The 22,648-nt window shown below is 47.1% G+C and overlaps 1 protein-coding gene across 2 annotated transcripts in view; it reads left to right on the top strand.

Annotated features, from left to right (window-relative positions):
• The first annotated feature begins 14,548 nt into the window (after positions 1-14,548).
• osbpl10b (oxysterol binding protein-like 10b) overlaps positions 14,549-22,648 on the top strand; it is a 15,683-nt gene continuing 7,583 nt past the window's right edge. The window contains exons 1-3 of one of the 2 annotated variants that reach the window (XM_079751265.1): positions 14,549-14,894; positions 18,673-18,855; positions 20,886-21,522. In XM_079751265.1, the coding sequence (XP_079607391.1) occupies positions 14,829-14,894; positions 18,673-18,855; positions 20,886-21,522 (886 nt within the window). In that variant the 5' untranslated portion in view covers positions 14,549-14,828. Of the gene's footprint in view, positions 14,895-18,669; positions 18,856-20,885; positions 21,523-22,648 lie in introns of both variants that reach the window. The other variant, XM_079751264.1, reaches the window with a different exon arrangement.

Genomic DNA, 22,648 nt, shown 5'->3' with positions numbered 1-22,648 from the left:
TAGAGGGAGAGCCAGCCTGGACATGTTAACTGTATGTGTGTGTGTGTGTGTGTGTGTGTGTGTGTGTGTGTGTTGGGGCTGCTTATACACCAACAGTATTTGTGTTGGTGTTTGTGAGTATGTGAGCGAGAAACTCTGAGATGCAGCCTCTCCCCGCTCCCCTCATTCCGTTGTCCTAGATAAGACTTGATATCCCACTGGTCTGCAATCTACAATTAGAACTGACATGGTCGTGTCAATTATAATTACTGTGTGTGTGTGTGTGTGTGTGTGTGTGTGTGTGTGTGCGTGCGTGCGTGTGTGCGTGCGCATGTGTGATGCTCTGATGCATTGTTGCAGCATTCTCCTCAATATATTCAATACTCTATTCCTTATCCGCCTCCAATCTCTTCATCTCTCTGTGAGTCGTCCTCGGCCCCAGTGCGGTGCTGAACCACCGGAGGAGAGATGAATTCTAGGCTGGTCATTTGAGGGGGACTCCCTTGGGAATCACCCTGGCATATGGAGCCGCACATAGACTCTTAGCCTCCACGTGGACCTTCAGCAGTGTCTGTCCGCACAGCCACGGTTATACTTACTTACACAATCACAACGCTGTTCTACTGACTGCTGGTTCCCATCCACTGAGTCGCCACCGTCCATCCCGCCCCCAGGCCCCCTACTGAGAGACACAACCAAAGCAGTGTTTTGTATCCCATCCAAGAACTGCCTAAGTATCACTTACTGCTTGAGCCACAATCCCATGTTGTGATGGTCACAAAAACACAAAACAGAATAATAACGTTTGGTCTGGCCTCCGTCATCTTCAATAAACATAATTCAATTTATTAGGATAATGAATAAAACCCATAAAAGCAGTTCAAAAGCTGTGTAATGTGTCTAATACAGATAAATTAGACGCGCCAAATACTATCTGCTTGCTTAATTCTTATGTTAAAGAAATTCGGTATCAAGGTGTGTGACGCGGAATCGGCAGCCGTGAAAGAGAGCAGTGTTTTGTCTTTAAAATCTTTACAAAGCTTACAGACTGAAGGCTGTCAATATTCACAGATTGATCAGAACAAACATTGATCAGAGGGCTGTCTGACGTGTTCAGAGCGTAAATGCTGTGTGTTCAGATGTAAATGCTGTGTGTTTAGTCGCTCTGCATTGTTGCAGGCCTGCTTCACTATCCCAGCATGTGTATGTGCATGTGTATCCGGATTACAGGATGGAGAGGATGAGTTTTGTTTGGACAAAATGCTTTAAGCTGTCTTTGAAATGCAAATTAACAAACAAATCGACTTAGTAGTAGTATGTACTCTCATTCAGAAAATCAACATTTGGATGTCCTTTCTATCTTGTATGAAGCTGTAGCTCTCTTTGTGTCTCTGTCCTTACACCCTCTCTAGGTCTTTCTGTCTTTCTCTGTCCTTACACCCTCTCTGGGTCTCTGTCTCTGTCTCTGTCCTTACACCAAACATGTCTCTCTGTCAGTCTCTGTCCTTACACCCTGGTTATGTATCTACGTACATAACACGTGTCCATCTCCTGTGTATAGGTGCTGAACCAGGTGGCAGGTCAGCAGAAGAACCTGGTGAACTCCATTGAATCCCTGCCCCCCCGGGGGGGACCCCTCTCCTCTCTGGATGAGGTAGGACACCAGCCTAGCAACCCAGATCATGGACAGTATCATCGTTGCCATAGCAATTGACCATTTATAGAGTAGGGTGCAGTCACTGGCAATTGACATTCAAACCAAATCCAATGTGTGCTTTCTCTACTAGTTTTTTAATTGTGAATGTCAATTCGCTATAACTTAGCGGTGAGCTATTACTATTTAATAGTGCCAATTAGGTCATTGCTAAATGGTAATGAGAAACCGATCATGAGATAGCAGTTGTAGTCCACAATGACATGCATTTATGGGAAAAATGTAAAAATTAATAGTTATTTATAAGTATTTGGAAAGGGCTTGAAAAATAAATCCCCAAGACCATCTGTGTGTTTGGTTCCCCGATGGGACATGAAACATCTGGGTAAAGTGGTCATTCTGAATACTGATGACAATGTTGTGTTGCCAAGCTGTAACCGTGTCCCCCATTGCTCTTCCTTGCTCAATCTTATCTGTGTGTCTGTGTCTGTGTGTCTTGTCTCTGTCTGTCTGTCTGTCTGTCTGTGTGTCTTGCCTGTGTCTGTGTGTCTTGTCTGTGTCTGTGTGTCTTGTCTCTGTCTGTGTGTCTTGTCTGTGTCTGTCTGTCTGTGTGTCTTGTCTGTGTCTGTGTGTCTTGTCTGTGTCTGTGTGTCTTGTCTCTGTCTGTCTGTCTGTCTGTGTGTCTTGTCTGTGTCTGTCTGTCTGTGTGTCTTGTCTGTGTCTGTGTGTCTTGTCTGTGTCTGTGTGTCTTGTCTCTGTCTGTCTGTCTGTCTGTGTGTCTTGTCTGTGTCTGTCTGTCTGTGTGTCTTGTCTGTGTCTGTCTGTCTGTGTGTCTTGTCTGTGTCTGTGTGTCTTGTCTGTGTCTGTCTGTCTGTGTGTCTTGTCTGTGTCTGTCTGTCTTGTCTGTGTCTGTGTGTCTTGTCTGTGTCCCCCCCCCCCCCCTCCCCCGCCCTCTCCTCCTGGGCAGGACTTGCTGCTCCTGAAGGCTACGTCGGCGGCCACCCTCAGCTGCCTGGGGGATTGTCTCAGCATGCTGCAGCATAACGTGGCCCAGGCCCTCACCACCCAGCACCCCAGCCCTCACCACAACCACAACCAGAACCACCTCCCCCTCCCTGTCCTGGTCCCGGCCGCGGCCCCCACCTTGACCCCCAGCCCCGTTCCCTCCCCCAGCCCCAGTCCCAGCCCCAGCCCCAGCCCCAGCTTCCCGGGCCTGGGCGTGGCCCGGACCCCCAGGGAGAGGGTGAAGTCGTGGAGCCAGCGGAGGGCCTCGGGGGTGCCGCAGGGGGTGCAGCAGGTGGAGCCGGGCCGGGCCAGGTCGTGGAGCCAGAGCCCCGGCCACAGCTTCAGCGACAGCCGCAGCCCCAAGCAGGGCCCCAAGCAGGGCCCCAGCGGGCCGCCAGCGCTCGCAGGTCAGCCTCATGATGGCTTGTCTGATGCTCGCTCGTTTTGGAAAAGTGTTGTTTGCAAGATCTTAAAGTGGCAAGGGCAAAGACCTCCAACGTTTTCCGTTGATAGTTCAGCCCATAAAGCCACCATCTATTGGTGAATGAGTACAGGATGTTTGAGCCTATGGCCAACTGATGAAAGCCTTGGCAATTAGTAGTGGGTGTACTACCGGGGTAGGCAGAGCTACCGCAACAGACTCGCTCTTCAAACTCACTTGTGTTTGTAGCGGTGTACTGGTTAATTACCACTAGGGCCATCAAAGAGAAGGAAACAGAGATCTACGTTATTGCCACTTTAACCATATAGTTTCTAGGTACCTTTTTAATTCAATTTAGCAACATTTCTTTGTTTTTTCATGTTAATTCATCGATTTTTAGGGGGGGAAATGTACATTTTCCAGTGCAGTTGTTAACTTACAAATGATCATTTATCATCAACAGTCAGTAAGTACATGTACGACTGGTCTTGATGTCCTGTTTCTCCTCTGCTTAGAGAGCCCTGGGAGTGGGGGCCCCTGTTCCCCCATAGATGGACCCGTTCAACCTGGAGCCCCATCCCCCTTCTCCTCATCCGCCTCTTCCTCCTTCTCTTCAGCTCAAAGACTTGCGGACCACGATACAAGCACTCAGGTAAATTACACTGAGTCCTAACCACTTCAGCTTGATGTTAAACACAATGACGTCAGCTTGCTGTTACACTAAATGACATCAACATTCTAGGCTAAATGACATCAGCCTCTTACACCCGCCATTTTGCAGTATTCGAAATGCAGTATATACGACTAGTTTCTGGGAATATATAATTATCATACATTTTTTGGACTGCATAAGTGTCGAGATAACGAGATAATGTGAGCTGTGGTGCTATTGCAAAGCTGAGATGCTAATGCTAATACATGTGGTGGGTGCGAAGCCATGGGTTGCAAAAGTCTCCTTTAGGAAGCACGTCTTCCCAGCTCACCGGTGACTCATCAACACTTTATATTTAAACCAGTGTAGGTTGAACAATTCACAGTTGGGATTATTCCCTTCTATCCCCTCACCATGACCGACTGTCAACAACGTACAGTCGCTGTGTGTCTCGGTCCAAGCCCTGCTTCAAGTCAAGTCCATGCCTAGCGCCACTTTAACTGCATTAAAAGGACATTAATCACCTTCTTAGTCTCAAGATGTGACAAGGATAGAAAAAGAGAGGAAGGTTTATAGAGATATGGAGAGAGTGAATAATAAGAAGTGAGAGGCATAGATGTAGAGAGATAGAGAGAGAGCAAGAGAGAAAGCAAGAGAAAGAGGTGGAGGAAGGGAGAGGTAGAGCGAGGTAGAGGAAAGGAGAGAGGTAGAGCGAGGTAGAGAGAGGTAGGCCTACGTAGAGAGAGGTATATTCAGGGAGAGAGACACTGGCAGAGAGGGCGGATTTGGGAGGGAGGTGGAGAGAAAGATCTCTAGTGCAAAGGTAGGAACCTCAGTTCTAAGTATTTGATACAGCTCAGTGGACTCAATATTCAAAGAGATAGAGGGAGGATATTTCCGGTGTAGGATGTCTACAATCCTGACTATTAACAACTCCTGTAGCCCAGGGCTCTCTTCTTGTTGAGGCTGACGACACTGTGTGTGTCTGTGCATGTGTGACGAGACACTGTGTGTGTGTGTGTGTGTGTATGTGTGTGTGTGTGTGTGTGTGTGTGTGTGTGTGTGTGTGTGTGTGTGTGTGTGTGTGTGTGTGTGTGTGTGTATAAGCATATGTGTATGTTCGAGTGTGTGCATTCTTTTGGGGCTTTTTGATTTGTTTGCATAACTAAAGGTTGCCCTGTGCCTATATATTGTTTTACCGTTGTTACTTATCATCACGTTTTGTATGATCTCTGTCTCACAGCTGTTTTTCCTGTTTGAGCCAAAGGATGTGAAAGTTAAGGTGGATTTAAGGACTGGAACAGAGGGAGCTAAAGTCTGAGAACAAAACGCCAGGGTTTCCTGTTGATTCCTAGTTGTTAACCTTTGATATGAACTTGATTTGAATGTTAAAGCTACTGGAGGTATGATTTAAGAGCTATTATATGGGCGTAGTTTGGTAGAAATGGCCAAGCCACCTTTAAGCTATCAGTTGACTGAGTTGATTTCTGGATGAGCAAATTTAAACCACTCTCGGCTCATTTCTGACAAATCAGGGCGTTTCTTGCCTGATTGGTTCGGGTAATCCATCCTGCCTGTCAATCACAGGTGTGTCAATGCAACACGTCTGAATGGAGGAGAAACGCAGCTTAATACTGAAGCAAACAAGCCAGTAACAGTAACAGCCCCGCTCTACGATTAAGGTGAAGTAAAAAAGACACAGAATCAGTATCACTGACTCACTGTTTGTATGTGTGTGTGTGTGTGTGTGGGGGGGGGGGGGGGGGGGGCGGGGGGCAGGTAATGCAGATGAAATATGCTGAGGCCCAATGTAATGTTCCTGTCCCTCCCTCTTCCTCTCCTCTAATCTCATTAATTTGCTGAACATTTCTCTCTCCCTCTGTCTCTCTCTCTCTCTCTCTCTCTTTCTCTCTCATGCTACTGGAATGAGTTCCATTAATCTGAGTCGGCGGACCAGAGACGGTTGCGTCACATATCGACAGCTTGATATGCCTCTCTCCCCCCATCTCTCGCGCTCCTTCTCACTCATACTCTCTCTCCCTCTCTCTATTTCTTTCCCACCACATTTAGGCCTACTTAATTAAAAATATTTTTTTATTCAACCTCCTGAGTTGCTATATATATATATACATATATTATACAATACTGTATGCATAATATATGTATATATGTTGTTATTATTATTATTATTATTATAACTAGAGTTTTCGCGCTCAACCTCTAGTTGTAATTAAACCCATAGCAATAATGTGGAAACCCCAGTTGATAATGTAACAAATTTCTGAGCGCATAATATAATAACATTTTGCCTACAGTATAATTTTACAACGTATAACATTCGTTCACCACAAATGACTCTTAAAAGCAGTGGCAACACTATTTTTTAACCATTCAGCGAACAAAAGGCAACAGGCTGATTATCATTTAGGGGGCCACTCAATGACATGCAGAAGCATCATCAACACGCCCACTGAAGTGGTGGGAGAAATACCTACTTTCTACTCATTCACACATAAGGTAATTTACATTTCCTACAGAGAAAATACTACCTCGGGGGTAGTAATATTCAGGAGATTTTCAGGGTACAATTGTCAGGATATGTTGTTCACACATACAGCCCATCAGGAGAATATCAGGACTTACACGTGTATCTGAAAGCAGCTAGTGTGTTAGCATTTGATCACACTATAAAATTAGTGAATTTATGGTAACAGAGGTAATTGTTCAATGGGAAGTGTAGTATACTATGCATGCAAATCAATTATTAAATAGCTTTTACTGTTATTCAGGGGTGAAAAGTGCATTGACATTTTAAAATGCAAGGCAACTACTATTGGTTAGTTGAAAATGATAATCATCATTGGGATTAAACATCTCTTCCAGTGTCCTGGCCAAGACAGGCAGCAGTAGCCTACAGTCACACATGGCATACACACAAAACATAAGAAAAATAAAACAACTAAAACAGTCCGCAGGGGGGAGGGGGGGATATCAATATTGCAAGACATTTTGGTAGGCACAAGGAGGAGGGTAATATTACATTTGAGCAACAAAGTGTAGTTTTGTTCACCATACAGTGTTATTGACAAGTTTTCGTTCAGCCTTATAGGGACACTGTCTCTTTAAGATCACATCACTTGTGTGTTGATATTCCGGTCGGTGCGATGTTTGAATTTAACGTTTTTTATATGACAAAATGAACGACCCGTCGTTGCTTGTCGAGGTGAGAAATAGTCTCTTCCCTTCTTTTATCGCAATTTCTACAGTCTATAGACAGAACGTGTAACGTGGGATGGTTTGTCGATGGCGGAGCCGTTATGTTTAAAAACATAACGTCTTACCTGGGAGAGTGTATCGCTGTGGTGTGTGCGTGTGCGTGTGTGTCTAACCTGCGCATGTGTCGATGGCGGAGCCGTTATGTTTAAAAAAATAACATCTTAGCTCTGCGAGTGTGTCGCTGCCTTTGTCTTGACGTGCGGTGTGTGTGTGTGTGTATGTGCGTTTCCATGTATGCTTGTGCGCATGTGCGTGTGTGTGCGGTGTGTGTATGCGGTGTGTGTGTGCCTGCTTGCGCGTGCTGTGTGTGTGTGTGAGCTGCAGGCTGCTTGGCACATGCGCACATGAGTAACTTGAGTAACTGGTGCGACAGGCCTGCTGTTATAGTAGTACAATTATTTTGTTTTAGTAACTCACAACCACGTCATCATGTTATCTTTGCACAAGCTTTAAATTATGCAACACACACACACACACACACACACACACACACACACACACACACACACACACACACACACACACACACACACACACTGTGAGAGGGACCAGGCCCCCTTGTCCCTGAGCAATTCCTCTTGTGATGAGATTATACAGCAGACTTGGCCCAGCGACGCCCAAACACCGAACATGTTGTTCATCCATATTCTGTAACACGTTTATATTCTATGGTTCTACTGCCACACGTGTGCATCGCTGTGTTAAGTTCCTGGGATTAAAACTCACCAACAAATGTGTGATCCTCTAGTAAAAGCAGCTATTTACAACTCAAAGCAATAGGGATTGGAAACCTGCTATTGTTTGATATCAAAGAGAACGCTGGGTGCGATAGCACTGTACTGATGTGTTCTCACAGTGAGAGAGACTAACAAACAGATCCAGCTGCTCTTCTCTGAGAGACTCCCGGATATTCAGTTACTCATCTTTAAACAACCAGCACTTCCCTTTGATGACATCAGGCTTCTTACTTTGTGTGCCTACAGCACATTAAAACATATCGCTTTGGTCCAAATTAATCCATTTTATGTTTTAATGAACCAGTGTCGTCCCCCCCCTTCCACACTTACTGTATTTTATTGGGTTTCCATCTTCAATCTCTTCTGCCACTTGGATCACTGCCAGCCTATACAGTTTTCAGTTCTCTCCTCGAACAGTAGAGGGTGCCACTAAACAAGCCTATGGACTACAACAATGTGTGTGTGTGTGTGTGTGTGTGTGTGTGTGTGTGTGTGTGTGTGTGTGTGTGTGTGTGTGTGTGTGTGTGTGTGTGTGTGTGTGTGTGTGTGTGTGTGTGTGTGTGTGTGTGTGTGTGTGTGTGTGTGTGGTCAATATGTCAAGAGCTGCAAGGGCTTCCAATCAAGTCTCACCAGAGAGTACATTGACCCCCAAAGAAACTGTCTCCTGAGTGTCTCACAAACTCCTCATGATTGTCACTTCCAAACTGCCAATCCCCTGACGCTTCTCTGAGCAGATAGGAGACAGACCGCTGTCACGAGGAGACCCAGACCCAAGGGTCTCTCTGTGTGTCTGTGTGTCTGTCAGAAGGGAGGGCACAGCTCACCGCTGTCACAGCAGAGCACTGCTGTGTGATAGTCAGGGCTGTGATGTCTTGTTCTTCTCCTTTCAGAGAAGAACAAGACAGCAATGCTGTTGGAGATGCTTCATATTTAAAGGGGACATATCATACCACCAGGTATGAGTGTGATTAGCCATTACAAGCCGTTTTCAAAATGTGCAGCATTGTGACATTACAGGTGGGCGTGTCCATCTAGATGTGTGACGGATAGATGGACACGCCAACCTGTGATGTCACAATGCTGCACATTTTCAAACCTGCTTGTAATGGCTAATCACACTCACACCTGGTGGTATGAGATGTCCCCTTTAAGGGTTTCCATCAGCTCTGTAAACCCAGCTCAATAATGGCTGGGTTTACACTGAGTTGTTTCCATCCAGTGAGATGCTGTTGTAAGCCTACCGGACGGACACCGATGGGTGAGGTTCAGGATGACGTCGGCCTCCTAAATCCCAGTAAAGAGCAGTAAATGAACGAAGACACACAATAAAGTGGCTTTCAGGATTCCTTTCCATTCCTCCCAATGACAGGGGAAGGGAGAGCTGCATTTCCATGATGTAACCACCTATTTAGCAATATGATGACATGCAGCTTGGTGATCGTTATTCCACTTGTTTATGTTGTTGTGCAGCCTGTCCCTTTAAGAGACACCCTTGCGGTGGGGTGTTGAAGCATGCGGAGTGAGGCAGGGGACAGGGAGCAGGTGTGTTCTACATTAGAGCTGCGTTCAGTAGGGCCATGTGTTTAGGGGCTCATGTGGGGCTCTTTACACAAAACAAATTGTATGAACCGTTTGCTACTTACTGTCTCTTCCAGTTGATGGGAGAGCTCAGGTCTTGCTTGTTCATGACCTAAAAATAAGCATTAATAGCTAAGAAAAAGAACAACCCTAATGTTATATTGTGGCTTTAAAGAACAACGAGTGGGGGAGAGTACTGCACATAAACTGGAGTTGGATTCAAATCATCTGGGAGTACTGTTCTCCCATAATCCAGAATAAATATGCAATGCATGATTCATAACCTTAAAGTTGTCATCAAAAGTTTAAGAATGCCTTTTGTTTGTCAACTAAAAGTAATGAGTTTTTCTTGAAAACCAAGTTGACCAATCTGATCAAATGTTAAAGACGTTTTCCTTGTATACAAATTGCTTGGGGGAGGGAATGGATTGAACCACACACAAACACACACACACCTTGTTTAGTTTCAGTGAATACTTCCTTTCTGCTATGGGCTAACACAATAATACATTCCAATTCAATATTCCATGTAATATTCCATGTCCTCCTGAGGAGAAACTTTATTTTTATGCTCTTCCCCGATGACCACCCACCTCTTTTATTATTCATCATCAATCCTGCTTCTTGTCATGCCACACACACACACACACACACACACACACACACACACACACACACACACACACACACACACACATAAATTCTATGATAAGCGTATGTGGGACAAGACTCAACTCACCCATTCCGTTTTTTCCAGTGAAATATAATCAGCAACAGTATGGTTAGGTCATGAGATGAGAAACCCGTTGCCATGACAATGACTATAAGTCCACAGAGGTGATGTTGCAGGATGTGTCTACTCCAGAGCTGGGGATTCTGTCATTAGTTGGATTCATGTCTCCCCTTTTCCGTTGTCCGTCTTTACTTCTGCGCAGTACCCCTCATCTCTGCTTTGTCTTTTCACCTATCAGTCTTTATCTGCACCTTGAGAAAAGTTAGCCTATTAAACCTGATTTGACCGTTGCAGTCCCTTGTTTGAAACCGAATCCACTCCAAATGTTAAATGAGTCGTCACCCTGACCCACGGCTCCAGCCTGGGCCCAGGAATGAGAACTTGAATGCGTTTATTTTTGGCCGGCCGAGACACAGATTTAGACTTTTCCCTTTTCAAAGGGCATCGGTGTGACTGGATTGTTCACAGAGAATCAGACTCACTGGCGGCCTGGTGGAGAATCTGATTCATGTAAGCAGCCGAGACAGTTTAGGGTCGGAGGAGAGCGGCCTTAGAAGAATTCATCCCACATCACTGGGATTTAATTAAGATAATTAAACTCGGAGGAATCAATTGTCAGCTGTGTAAAAATAGACAGTGCGAACGATGTGTTAGCGTGCCATGGTGAGAAGTGGTATGTGTCCAATGAAAAAAAAAGCTATAAAGTTGAGGGGTATTTATAGTAGTGTTAAAATGGCGTGTGAACACATTAACAACAGACAATACAATGTTTACGCCGATACTTTTGGGTTCAGTGGTGCACCGGCCTAGACAGGGACCAGACCCTACTGAGCTCCACCTGGCTGGACCCTGCCTGACTTTCAGCTAAAACACTCATGAGGGTCCATTTCCCCAAGTTCTATTGAGTTATCTGTACACAACGTTGTCTGTACACAACGTTTACAGATAACCGCGACCTCTGTGGCTACACTCTCACTCTAATTTCAATGTGGATGAAACACGTGGCCCCTTGTTCGCCGAACACATCCTCAAAATGTGTTTTTAGAACACGTGTGTTCTTCCACACACTCCCATGTACAGTGGCTCCGTGTTCCCCATAGCGAGGCGGAGCTGGTCATGTGTTAGGGCCTGCTGCTGATCAGAACCCTGGGTTGAGACAGGTCATGGGACAGGGGATCAGTAGGCAGGGAGCGGAGCTTCACATGGCCGCACACCGCACTCACACACACACACACGGGGAGCAGGCAGGCGCACGGGCACACGCACAGACACACACGCACACACACACAGGCACGCAGGGGCACACGCATGAGCGCACATGAATGCAGACAGGCAGGGAGGCACACACGCACAAAGCCAGAAACAAATTTACTCTTTGAGGGCTCCTTAACCGACAGTTTAACAAACATTTACACAAAAAGTAGCCCTCTGCAAAATGATTCTACTGAGGGGCAGCTCTGGAACCCACAAGGCTTTGGCTTTAAACACCCCTGATGAGACTGACCTGGAGGGAGGCAGGGGGCTCTGAGGGGGGAGGGAGGGAGGGAGGCAGGGGGCTCTGAGGGGGGAGGGAGGGAGGGAGGCAGGGACTGTGAGGAAGGGAGGAAGGCAGGGGACTGAGGGAGAGGGGCTGGGGATTCTGAGGGAGGGAGGGAGACTCTGAGGGAGGGAAGGACGGAGGAAGGGGACTCTGAGGGACGGAGGAAGGGAGGGGGTCAGGAGACTCTGAGGGAGGCAGGGGACTCTAAGGGAGGGAGGGAGGGAGTCAGGAATCTGAGGGAGACAGGAGACTCTGAGGGAGGGAGTCAGGAGACTGAGGGAGGGAGGGGACTCTGAGGGAGGGAGTCAGGGAGTCAGGAGACTCTGAGGGAGGGAGTCAGGAGACTGAGGGAGGGAGGGGACTCTGAGGGAGGGAGTCAGGGAGGCAGGGGACTCTGAGGGAGGGAGGGAGGGAGGGAGGGAGGGAGGGAGTCAGGAATCTGAGGGAGTCAGGAGACTCTGAGGGAGGGAGTCAGGAGACTGAGGGAGGGAGGGGACTCTGAGGGAGGGAGTCAGGGAGTCAGGAGACTCTGAGGGAGGGAGGGGACTCTGAGGGAAGGAGGGAGGGAGTCAGGAGACTCTGAGGGAGGGAGTCAGGAGACTGAGGGAGGGAGGGGACTCTGAGGGAGGGAGTCAGGGAGTCAGGAGACTCTGAGGGAGGGAGTCAGGAGACTCTGAGGGAGGGAGTCAGGAGACTGAGGGAGGGAGGGGACTCTGAGGGAGGGAGTCAGGGAGTCAGGAGACTCTGAGGGAGGGAGGGGACTCTGAGGGAGGGAGTCAGGGAGTCAGGAGACTCTGAGGGAGGGAGGGGACTCTGAGGGAAGGAGGGAGGGAGTCAGGAGACTCTGAGGGAGGGAGTCAGGAGACTGAGGGAGGGAGGGGACTCTGAGGGAGGGAGTCAGGGAGTCAGGAGACTCTGAGGGAGGGAGTCAGGAGACTCTGAGGGAGGGAGTCAGGAGACTGAGGGAGGGAGGGGACTCTGAGGGAGGGAGTCAGGGAGTCAGGAGACTCTGAGGGAGGGAGGGGACTCTGAGGGAGGGAGTCAGGGAGTCAGGAGACTCTGAGGGAGGGAGGGGACTCTGAGGGAAGGAGGGAGGGAGTCAGGAGACTCTGAGGGAGGGAGTCAGGAGACTGAGGGAGGGAGGGGACTCTGAGGGAGGGAGTCAGGGAGTCAGGAGACTCTGAGGGAGGGAGTCAGGGAGTCAGGAGACTCTGAGGGAGGGAGTCAGGAGACTGAGGGAGGGAGGGGACTCTGAGGGAAGGAGGGAGGGAGTCAGGAGACTGAGGGAGGGAGGGGACTCTGAGGGAGGGAGTCAGGAGACTCTGAGGGAGGGAGGGGACTCTGAGGGAAGGAGGGAGGGAGTCAGGAGACTGAGGGAGTCAGGAGACTCTGAGGGAGGGAGTCAGGGAGTCAGGAGACTCTGAGGGAGGGAGGGAGGGGACTTGAGGGAGGGAGGTCGGGGGTGCTGAGGTTTTCCACAGGGGCAGGAAGTGCTGAACGAAGGCCCTCACAGTGCTCTCAAACTGCGGGGGCCTTCACACTTCATACTCCCACAGACCAGCCTCATTTTACTCCAGTTTGGATTTAAATAATCGATCCCATACAAAATGATGTTATTATACTTATAATAATGGAAGTTAACGTAAATAGTTGTAAAAAATGATAGTTTGAAGTATGTGATTGTATTCCTCTTTTGCCTTAAGAATAGACGGGTATTTCAACTGTATTTTATTCAAACTGCACAAAACATACACAACTCTAAGAACACCTTTATCTGCTATTCTGTTGCACCCCTGAGAACATCCACACTTCAGATTTAATAGAGCGAGGAAAATGTTCTACTGAGTGACCCATAAAGTCTCCAACTCCCATTCTATATTGGGCAGTGGTGGCTTAACACACCTCTTAGCTGACAAGAAAGATGACCTCCTGAGTACAGCCCCATTCACTGTCTTCAGAAACGTCAAATGGGTTTATTTTAAGGCTGAATTCACGTATCCCTTAATTTCTATGTTTGTGTTAAAAATGCATGAATTGTTTAGTATGCATAATTCTGTATAGTTAACCTATATTTTTAACAATTAAAGTTGATGAAGGTAAGAGCTATGATCTGAATGTAATTAGGCAAAGCCGTCTGTCAGCTATAAGTGAGTGAAGTGCTCTGGACCAAATATCCAATTTGAGTTGACTACGCATGCCTCCGTATGAGACTATTCCGATTTTCTACCTTTTCTCACCATTTAGTTGCTATTGGGAAGGCGTCTCTTCTGAGAAAGATTTGCAGAACTTGCCTGTCAATTGCCTGTCAATCACAGGTACCTGAAATGCAGCGTGGGAGGGAGCAGTATGGTGTTTTTTTTGGCTAAGTTTCAAAACCTCGCTCTGCCCTCTCTTTGCAACTCTTGCGTGTTACCTAAATCACCTTAAACCTTCAAATTCAAATTTATCTACTGAAAAGCAGTGAATGAATTGAAGAAATTCAAAGGATGGAGTGGAGGTGCTCATCTTTAAATCACACGTTCAAATCCATGCAGTCCTGCAAATCTATTCCAAAAGGTTGCGTCAAAAAAGGTTCATATTACACAACTTCTTTGTGTCCGTGCTGCGTGAACACGATGGTTCACATAGAGAGGGAAATGAATGTCATTCGCTCCCATTCATTAAGTATTCTCCTGTATCACGTGCAGAGGAGCTGAGTCGAACCCTTGTCGTGGGCTGAGGGTGAAGTGATAGCAGGGAAAAAAGAAATGGCGACTGGAGAGAAGGAGGGGAAAGAGTGTGGGGTGGGAGGGGTCCGCGGGGGGAGGGACTGGAGCGGCCATGCTATCTGAGGTGGGAAGGGCTACAGTCCAGTGTGTACAGGAGGGGAGGGCCCTGGAGGAGAAGAGGGGTGTGTTAGTTTGTGTGTGGGGGGAGTGATGGATTTTCAGCATCACTTTTGATCTGCCTATCAGAAGCACAGAAGGCACCACTGCCACCGCGCGCGGGTCTGACTCTTCTCTTTATCCCCCTCTTTGATTGAGTTTGTTTTGGTTCTCTTTTTTCTTTTCTTTTTTTTTCTTCACTTTCTGTTTTCTTTCTTCCTCAATGTCGTTATTCTCTCTCCTCTTCCTCTTCCTCTCTTCCTCTCTCCATCACTCGCTCTGGTTGGTGGCTCCAGCGCTGTGATCCTTGCAAGGCTACTTCTGTGAATGTGTGTGAGTGAGTGAGTGAGTGTGTGTGTCTGTGTCCATCTCCCATCTTCTCTCACCGGATGGTGGATATGAGATCCAGCAGGACTTCCAACAAGCCGGTCTTGGTTCCGTGCCTGCCACACAACGTGAGTGAGTGTGTGTGTTTGTGTGTGTGCGTGTATGTTTGTGTGAGTGTGTGTGTGTGTGTGTGTGTGTGTGTGTGTGTGTGTGTTCCAGCTTGTATTTGCCTTGGAGTATTGGCATGTTCACGTAGTAACATTAGTGTCCTCTGTAGCTACAGTTGAACTCTGCAGCTTAACTTAGTGTGTATAAGTGGGTTGTGGATGTGTGCTTGAATGTTTGTGTGTGTGTGTGTGTGTGTGTGTGTGTGTGTGTGTGTGTGTGTATGTGTGTGTGTGTGTGTGTGTGTGTGTGTGTGTTTGTTTGTGTGAGAGAGAAAGACCTTTAAAGGACACTGGGGGCGGAAAGCACGTTTGCTTGTGTGTGTGTGTGTGTGTGTGTGTGTGTGTGTGTGTGTGTGTGTGTGCGTTGCCGTAGATAACACACACACACACACACACACACACACTTCTGGTGGGCAGACTGTGGGAACAGACCAGCAGCTTATCATCAACTTCCTGATCCAGGACACACTGGGGAACTGGGCCCTCAGATAAGAAGGAGAGAGAGGACAGGCGGGAGGGAGGGTAAGGTAGAGTTAGGGAGAGAGAGGGAGAGTTAGAGAGAGGGAGAGTTAGGGAGAGAGGGAGAGTTAGAGAGAGGGAGAGTTAGAGAGAGGGAGAGTTAGGGAGAGAGGGAGAGCAAGAGAGAGGGAGAGTCAGGGAGTGTGTGAGAGAGGGAGAGTCAGGGAGAGAGGGAGAGTTAGGGAGAGAGAGGGAGAGTTAGAGAGAGTGAGCTTCCGGACAGAGAGAGGGAGAATGAGAGTTAGGGAGAAAGAGAATTGGGGAAAGAGAGAGAAAGAGAGAGGGAGAGTTAGGGAGAGTTAGGAAGAAATAGAGTTATGGCAAGCATTTTCAGCAGGTACAAACAAGCCAGTTTCAGTTATGTTGGGTTTGATTTGCTTTTTTCTTCAAGGTGGATTTGTATTATTTGTATATTTGTATTAATTGTATTTGTAAGTTATAAACTATTTCTTTATTCACTAATGTACATATATAGAACAAGGATTTCTATAACCATATCAATGTTTGATAAACGCATACAATTCTAATGAGTTAATCAACCTGCCTCCTAACCTATACGACTAAAGTTTTAATTTGACAGATTTAATTAGAAAACGTGCATCTGATTCCGTGATTCATATATGCTTACATTTCAGGGATAGGGTAGATAAAGTTTGAGTTTATTCACATTCCAACTGAATAATTAGTTGGGCGTTACTCTTTCACTTTCCTCTAAATGAGAACAGGAACTGTGGTGAAACCGGTTGATTGCTGATTGGTAATAGAAACAAACAATGAGAGACTCTGCATTCGCGCTGTGGTGATTGGATGTTAGGCCTGGCTATTACAGCATCCGCGGGGAAGCTTATACAAATTGCATTAATCTGCGGCGGAAGACACATTTCTGTATGCTTACATATGGACAAAAGAGTTTGGAAACTTTAAATCTATAAACGAGAGTCCCCGAGTAGATAATGTTGGACAAAGCGTCCAAACCACAGCTGTTTTCTGAATCAACACCGATGCGGGCTGCAGACGCTGCAGGCTTTCGGAAGCAAAGTGTCTCTAAAGAATGCTATCTCTGAGAGGGTCACGAGTGCTCTTGAGAGACAGTCTGTTCTATTGGCTGAGGCTAAGGGGATCCTTCAAGTGGACAATAGCTTCTCTTTATTGAGTTCCAGTGTGGCCCCCGGGGGGGATACGTGTCCAAAGGAAAAACTTTCAATATCTCTCTTAATAACCTTTCTTATCTGTAGACTTAAACACACCGCTGTACGGATTGATTCAAAAGAGGATTTTAACGCTTACACACAATCATAGCACTCTTTGCTCCTGTCCTCATTCATGTTTTTACCCTGGAAATACTCTGGAGGGGACGGGAGGGGAGGGGTGAGAAGCAAGTACGGAGGCCGGTTCTGGGCCAAGCCGCTTTAAGTATGAAATGTTAATCTGTAGTAGGTTTGTCTGGAACAGACAAACCAACTCTCACGAGGAATCTGGAAGCTTCGGGGGGTAACCCAGGGCAGGTAGTAGAGAGACAGAACAACTGATGCCATATCGACTACCTCATCTGTCCCCTGGGGTGAAGATAGTGGTCCTTTGAGCCCAGGCAGCCTGAGTGTGTGTTTAACTTAGCACAGAATAACAAAGCTTGGATCGGTTTTTCCTGTATTTTTGAAAAATGACTGTGTGTGTGTGTGTGTGTGTGTGTGTGTGTGTGTGTGTGTGTGTGTGTGTGTGTGTGTGTGTGTGTGTGTGTGTGTGTGTGTGTGTGTGTGTGTGTGTTTGAAAGAGCTCTGTTTCACCCTAGGAGTAATGTTATAACCTGTAGACAGATTGGGTGATGTAAGGATTGGCTTGTGACTGAGTGTAGGGGCTGGTGAGGTGTCCAGCTTCTACTAGGCCTCCTACCGGCCGACATTTGAATCAATTGGATTTCTGTAGGCTGGCGTCTGGGTTTTATATGGTGTGAGAGTTGTGTGTCGTTTGTTGAAATGGAAATATGCATCGCAATTACAACAATTCAATGAATCAGTGTTAAACAAAAGGGTTTAAGGTGGCAATTGACTCTAGAATGATTATTATTATTCCATGTAGGTTCATCTTATTCTGTATGGCTTTCATTATTATTATTGGTAGCACTGAAGACTGACTAATTAAAAATCGGGAAGAGACAAAAACACTGTTCTATTATTTACAATTAGATGTCATAAACTTTGTCAGCAAAATAAACATATTTAGTCTAGAGAGTCATATTTACAGCGTGCATATGATAGATGAGCCTAAAGGGGCCTCATTAGCATGGTTAACATTCCTCTGCTACAAGCTTCCTTTGGACATATAGCTGGCTTCTCCTTTTCCTTCGTGTTGACGTCCTTTTAGAATGAATAGTAACCTCCCACCGAGAGGGGGAGAGAGAAACTGAACAACGGAGAGAAGTAAATAAAACACTTTTCCTTTCTGTCCCTGTAGTGCTTTTGGGACTAAGTGGGCTACCTTACATTACTGGCTTTCTTTCATTCGCTCCCTTCTCCTGGATAAATCATACAGATATTAGGTATAGGGGAAGAGAGACAGACTTTAGGTATAGGGGAAGAGAGACAGACTTTAGGTATAGGGGAAGAGAGACAGACATTAGGTATAGGGCAAGAGAGACAGACATTAGGTATAGGGTTAGAGAGAGAGACATTAGGTATAGGGTTAGAGAGAGAGACATTAGGTATAGGGTTAGAGAGAGAGACATTAGGTATAGGGTTAGAGAGAGAGACATTAGGTATAGGGTTAGAGAGAGAGACATTAGGTATAGGGTTAGAGAGAGAGACATTAGGGTGCAGAGGAAGGGAGACATGGGAAGGCACAGCTTAGTCACGTGTACACCATCAGGAATGCCTTGGCTCATTTAATATTACTCTAATTCACTGACAGATTAACTGGAACGCATCATTAAAATTTTCTACTCCTACAGAAGAAGCACATTCCACACCAAAATATCATGCATTTTGTTTCAAAACTCGTTCCTTTTTTCTGGTCTTGGAGCAAACAAAATGACCTTTGAGATTGTCAACGAGACTTTAATACTTAATTATATCCTTGCCGTTCTGCAGGCGGCCCCTGTCACAGAGCTCAGTGAACAGAGTAGAAACAACAGAACGACCATCTTGTTCTCACTCCAATCTCACCGCGTTGAGAATTCAATTTCAAGCTGCCTTCCTCTCATTCCACCCCGGTCATGGACCAGCAGGGTCAGCCGACGCCGCAGCAGGCCAGCCAGCAGACCGGCGGGCCCCCGGAGGCCCCGGACCCCCGGGAGGAGACCACGGACACGGAGGACAACGAGGAGGAGGAGCTGGGCGTGCTGGACGACCAGCGCAGCGTCATCCTGCACCTCCTCTCGCAGCTCAAGCTAGGCATGGACCTCACGCGGGTGAGTTGGGGGGGGGGGAGGAGTGGGTTGGGAAATGTTGTTATCTTTAATGAAAACTAACAACTGTCTGACAAAAAACATGCTTGAAAGTTGAAAACAAAAGTGAAAAAATAAATAAAAAATACAAAGGCTTAACTATCATTACTTTGGTTTGGAGCTTGATAGATGGCTGAGGGGGAGGGAGGGAGGGAGGGAGGGAGGGAGGGAGGGATGGAGGGAGGGAAGGAAGGAGAGAGGGGATGTTGTGTTAACAAAGTAAAACATGAATGAAGCCAGGAAACAAAGGCCGGTCTGTGAGGCCTATGAATCACAGCTGTGGGAACACAATGTTAATGGAGCACACAATGCAAAAGCTTAGTTATGATAATAGTGTTATGATATAGTTACGATGATCGTGTTATGATGATAGGGTTATGAACTAGTTACGATTATTGACATAGTTATGATGACAGTGTTATGTCGTCATCCATCTATCCATCACCCATCCCTCAACCCACCCTCCAACTACTTTTTATGTGTACGATACATTCATTCAATAATGCACACCTCTATAAATCCATCATGTAGACGTCTGTTCAGCGTCCAGCCTTTCCATGTTCCATTCCAGATGGATGCATGACCCCCCACTGAGAGGGGGAATCGATGTGGGTATCGCGGCCCCCCTGGCATGGCTCCATTGATGGGTCTATTAGGGAGAGAGAGCAGCAGGCTGATTGACTGCTGGTTGCATAACAGCTGGTTAGGAAGTTGATGTAACTCAGTGGGTCTTGAGAGGTTCTCTCTGTGATCCTCTTCTTCCAGCTGTGTTGAGGGCTCTCCTACGAAGGGGATAGATGACTGCAGATCAGTCAGGCCGCCAGGTCGTGTTCCCCTCGATGCTAACTCCTATTGATGGGTCTTTGTTTCACAAGTCTGCTGGCCTACATTGTTTCTTGAATGAGATGTTTCTTGCAGATCTGTAGTTCATCCCTTGCACGTAATCAAAGTGGCAGTGAACAGTTCTGATGAAAGGGAATAGGTTACAATATCATTCATATAGCATAACTCATGAACCGCACAATTTGCAGAGAGAGAGAGAGAGATACCAACCCGATGGATAAATGGATGGAGGGAGATAATGATGTTTGTCAGGCAGGGATGAAGTAGAGGGTTGACTGTTGCACTATTGATCTCCTACATGCATGCTACTCACACACACACACACACACACACACACACACACACACACACACACACACACACACACACACACACACACACACGTTGCACACCCTTCTATCTGAGTTAACATGATGGGCTTGCATTGATTTATCAAGAGCTGTTGCTAGTTATGTGATCTGTGTGTGTGTTTGTCTGAACATGTTTGCATGAGTGACACAGAGAAAGAATGAGAGATATAGTCTTAAATTGAACAGAATTTTCCTGTCAATAACATTGACTCATATATACAAGTGTATAGTAGTAAAGCACTCTCGGGGAGGGGGGGGTTTCTAGAGATGTTATATATATATATATATATATATATATATATATATATATATATATATATAAATGTTTTATATATGTTATAACCTCATTATATAGCACCCTCCATATCTGCTAAACTCTGCTAAATCTGTACCAAACAAGTCTCAAAAACTTTTTTCTAGCAAACTGTGCCATTTTTCAACAATAACATCCTCACACAAACGTGAGTCATCAGTAACCAATCAGAGCTTGTTTAACATAAAAATGAGCTCTGCCTGGTTTTTGGAGCATTGATTTCAAACTGGGACGGCTAGAGTTGTTTCTGACTGTGACCTCACTGATCCATTAAAGGTTCTGGGTTCAAGGTCCTAAAACCTAGGTGCTAGGGGCTGGTGTTTCTTTATACTCATTCTCACCTCAGTTTAGCCAAGAACCTAGCACCTAGCACCTAGAACGTACAGCTGTAGAACCCAGCTGGATTCCAGATGGAGATCTAAGAGGGTAAACAGTTAATTGTCTAACCTGTCTCTCACCCCCCCCCCCCCCCCCCCCCCCCCCACCAGGTGGTGCTGCCCACCTTCATCCTGGAGAAGCGCTCGCTGCTGGAGATGTACGCCAACTTCATGGCGCACCCGGACATGTTCCTGTCCATCACGTGGGGCGCCAGCCCCGAGGAGCGCATGGTGCGCCTGGTGGAGTACTACCTGACCGCCTTCCACGAGGGCCGCAAGGGCGCCGTGGCCAAGAAGCCCTACAACCCCATCCTGGGGGAGAGCTTCCACTGCTCCTGGGCGGTGCCCTGTGACCGCGTGAGGCCCCTCCTCCGGAAGGGCGGAGCAGGCTGCGGCACGGGACCCGGCTCCGCCCCAAACCCCACGTCCGGCCCCACGGCCCCGGTCGGGTGCACCCAGCGCGGGTCGGGACGTGACCCGGGCAACGCCACCACCAACAACACCGGCGGCAGCAGCAGCAGCAGCAGCTCTGGGGGAGGAGGTGGAGGAGGAAGAGGAGGTGGTGGTGGAGACGGGGGGAACTCGGACTGCTACCACGTGCGTTTCGTGGCGGAGCAGGTGTCCCACCACCCGCCGGTGTCCGGGTTCTACTGCGAGTGTCGGGAGAGGAAGATGTGCGTCAACACCCACGTGTGGACCAAGAGCAAGTTCATGGGCATGTCGGTGGGCGTGTCCATGGTGGGGGAAGGTGAGCGGGCGTGGCCACCGTTAGGTCCTCTCCACATATGTGACCATAGATACGCTTCCAAACATAACACTGAGTGTTCACTTAGAACTGGCGATGGACCAACCTCTATTTTTCTTTTTTTTTATATACTCAATTCTTCATTAGATTCCATTTAATTGCTATTATTTAATTGATGGATAGATCATAACTTTTACGGATGGATTAAAGTTCCTGAACTCACTGAGAGCCATTCAGGAGGGCCTACCATTATGGGCAGGCGTTATAATTACATCCACCCGTACGTTTAGATGTTCAAACTATGCGACGGAATACGTAATTTCTATTTTTATGGCCCTATCAGGGCTAATTCATGTGCTGCTTCCGCATGCCAAATTATTCGGCATTGCTCACAGTGGGACTAAGTGGTTTCCTAATGGATTTAAGTCCAGTGAAGTTATGCCGTAACCCAACGAGATCCCATCTCGACGGAACATGGTGATTAATAGGCTGCTAGACACCCGTGAAATAGGTTTACGTTCAGCTTAGGAGTGATCAAGCCCCGCGTGATAGGCTGGAGATTTATGATGCTACAGCCCACAACGGCACCCAATGAACGGAACAGTAGACACAAGTTTGACTCTAAGTCGCCTTATGTTGAGATATAATATTGTTCTTCATGTAGTTCTTCTTAACTTGATGTCGTGCTGTACTTGGCAGCAGGTTAGTCTAGCGGTGAGGGTGCCTGACACCCAGCCACAAGGTTAGAGGTTCCAACCCTGTGTCTGTGTTCTTACCAGTAGGCGCCGTTGAGCAAGATGTCTAACGAACCACTACGTGCTCCTCACGTACATGTGTACACGGACCTGGTGTTGGTATTGAAGGAGCTCTGTCTAAGTTAGGATCTTTTAGCCACTGTACCGGGTGCCGGTTCACCACTTGCTGGACGCCTGAGGCGCTCCGTGCTAACTGGTGCATATCACTCGTCAGCTGCTGTGCACCACCCACCTACGCCGCCCAAGGGCGTGGGCAGGTGCTATCATTAGCAGGACATAATTATTATTTATTTATTTGTTTTGGAGAGATAGAGATAGAGAGGGGGAGGGGGAGGGGGAGGGGGAGAGAGAGAGAGAGAGAGAGAGGATGTTCG

Source organism: Pollachius pollachius (genome assembly GCF_949987615.1).
Source record: "Pollachius pollachius genome assembly, chromosome: 1".
Classification (NCBI taxonomy): domain Eukaryota; kingdom Metazoa; phylum Chordata; class Actinopteri; order Gadiformes; family Gadidae; genus Pollachius; species Pollachius pollachius.
Note: the sequence above shows the minus strand (reverse complement) of the source record. Positions and strands in the feature narration are given on the sequence as shown.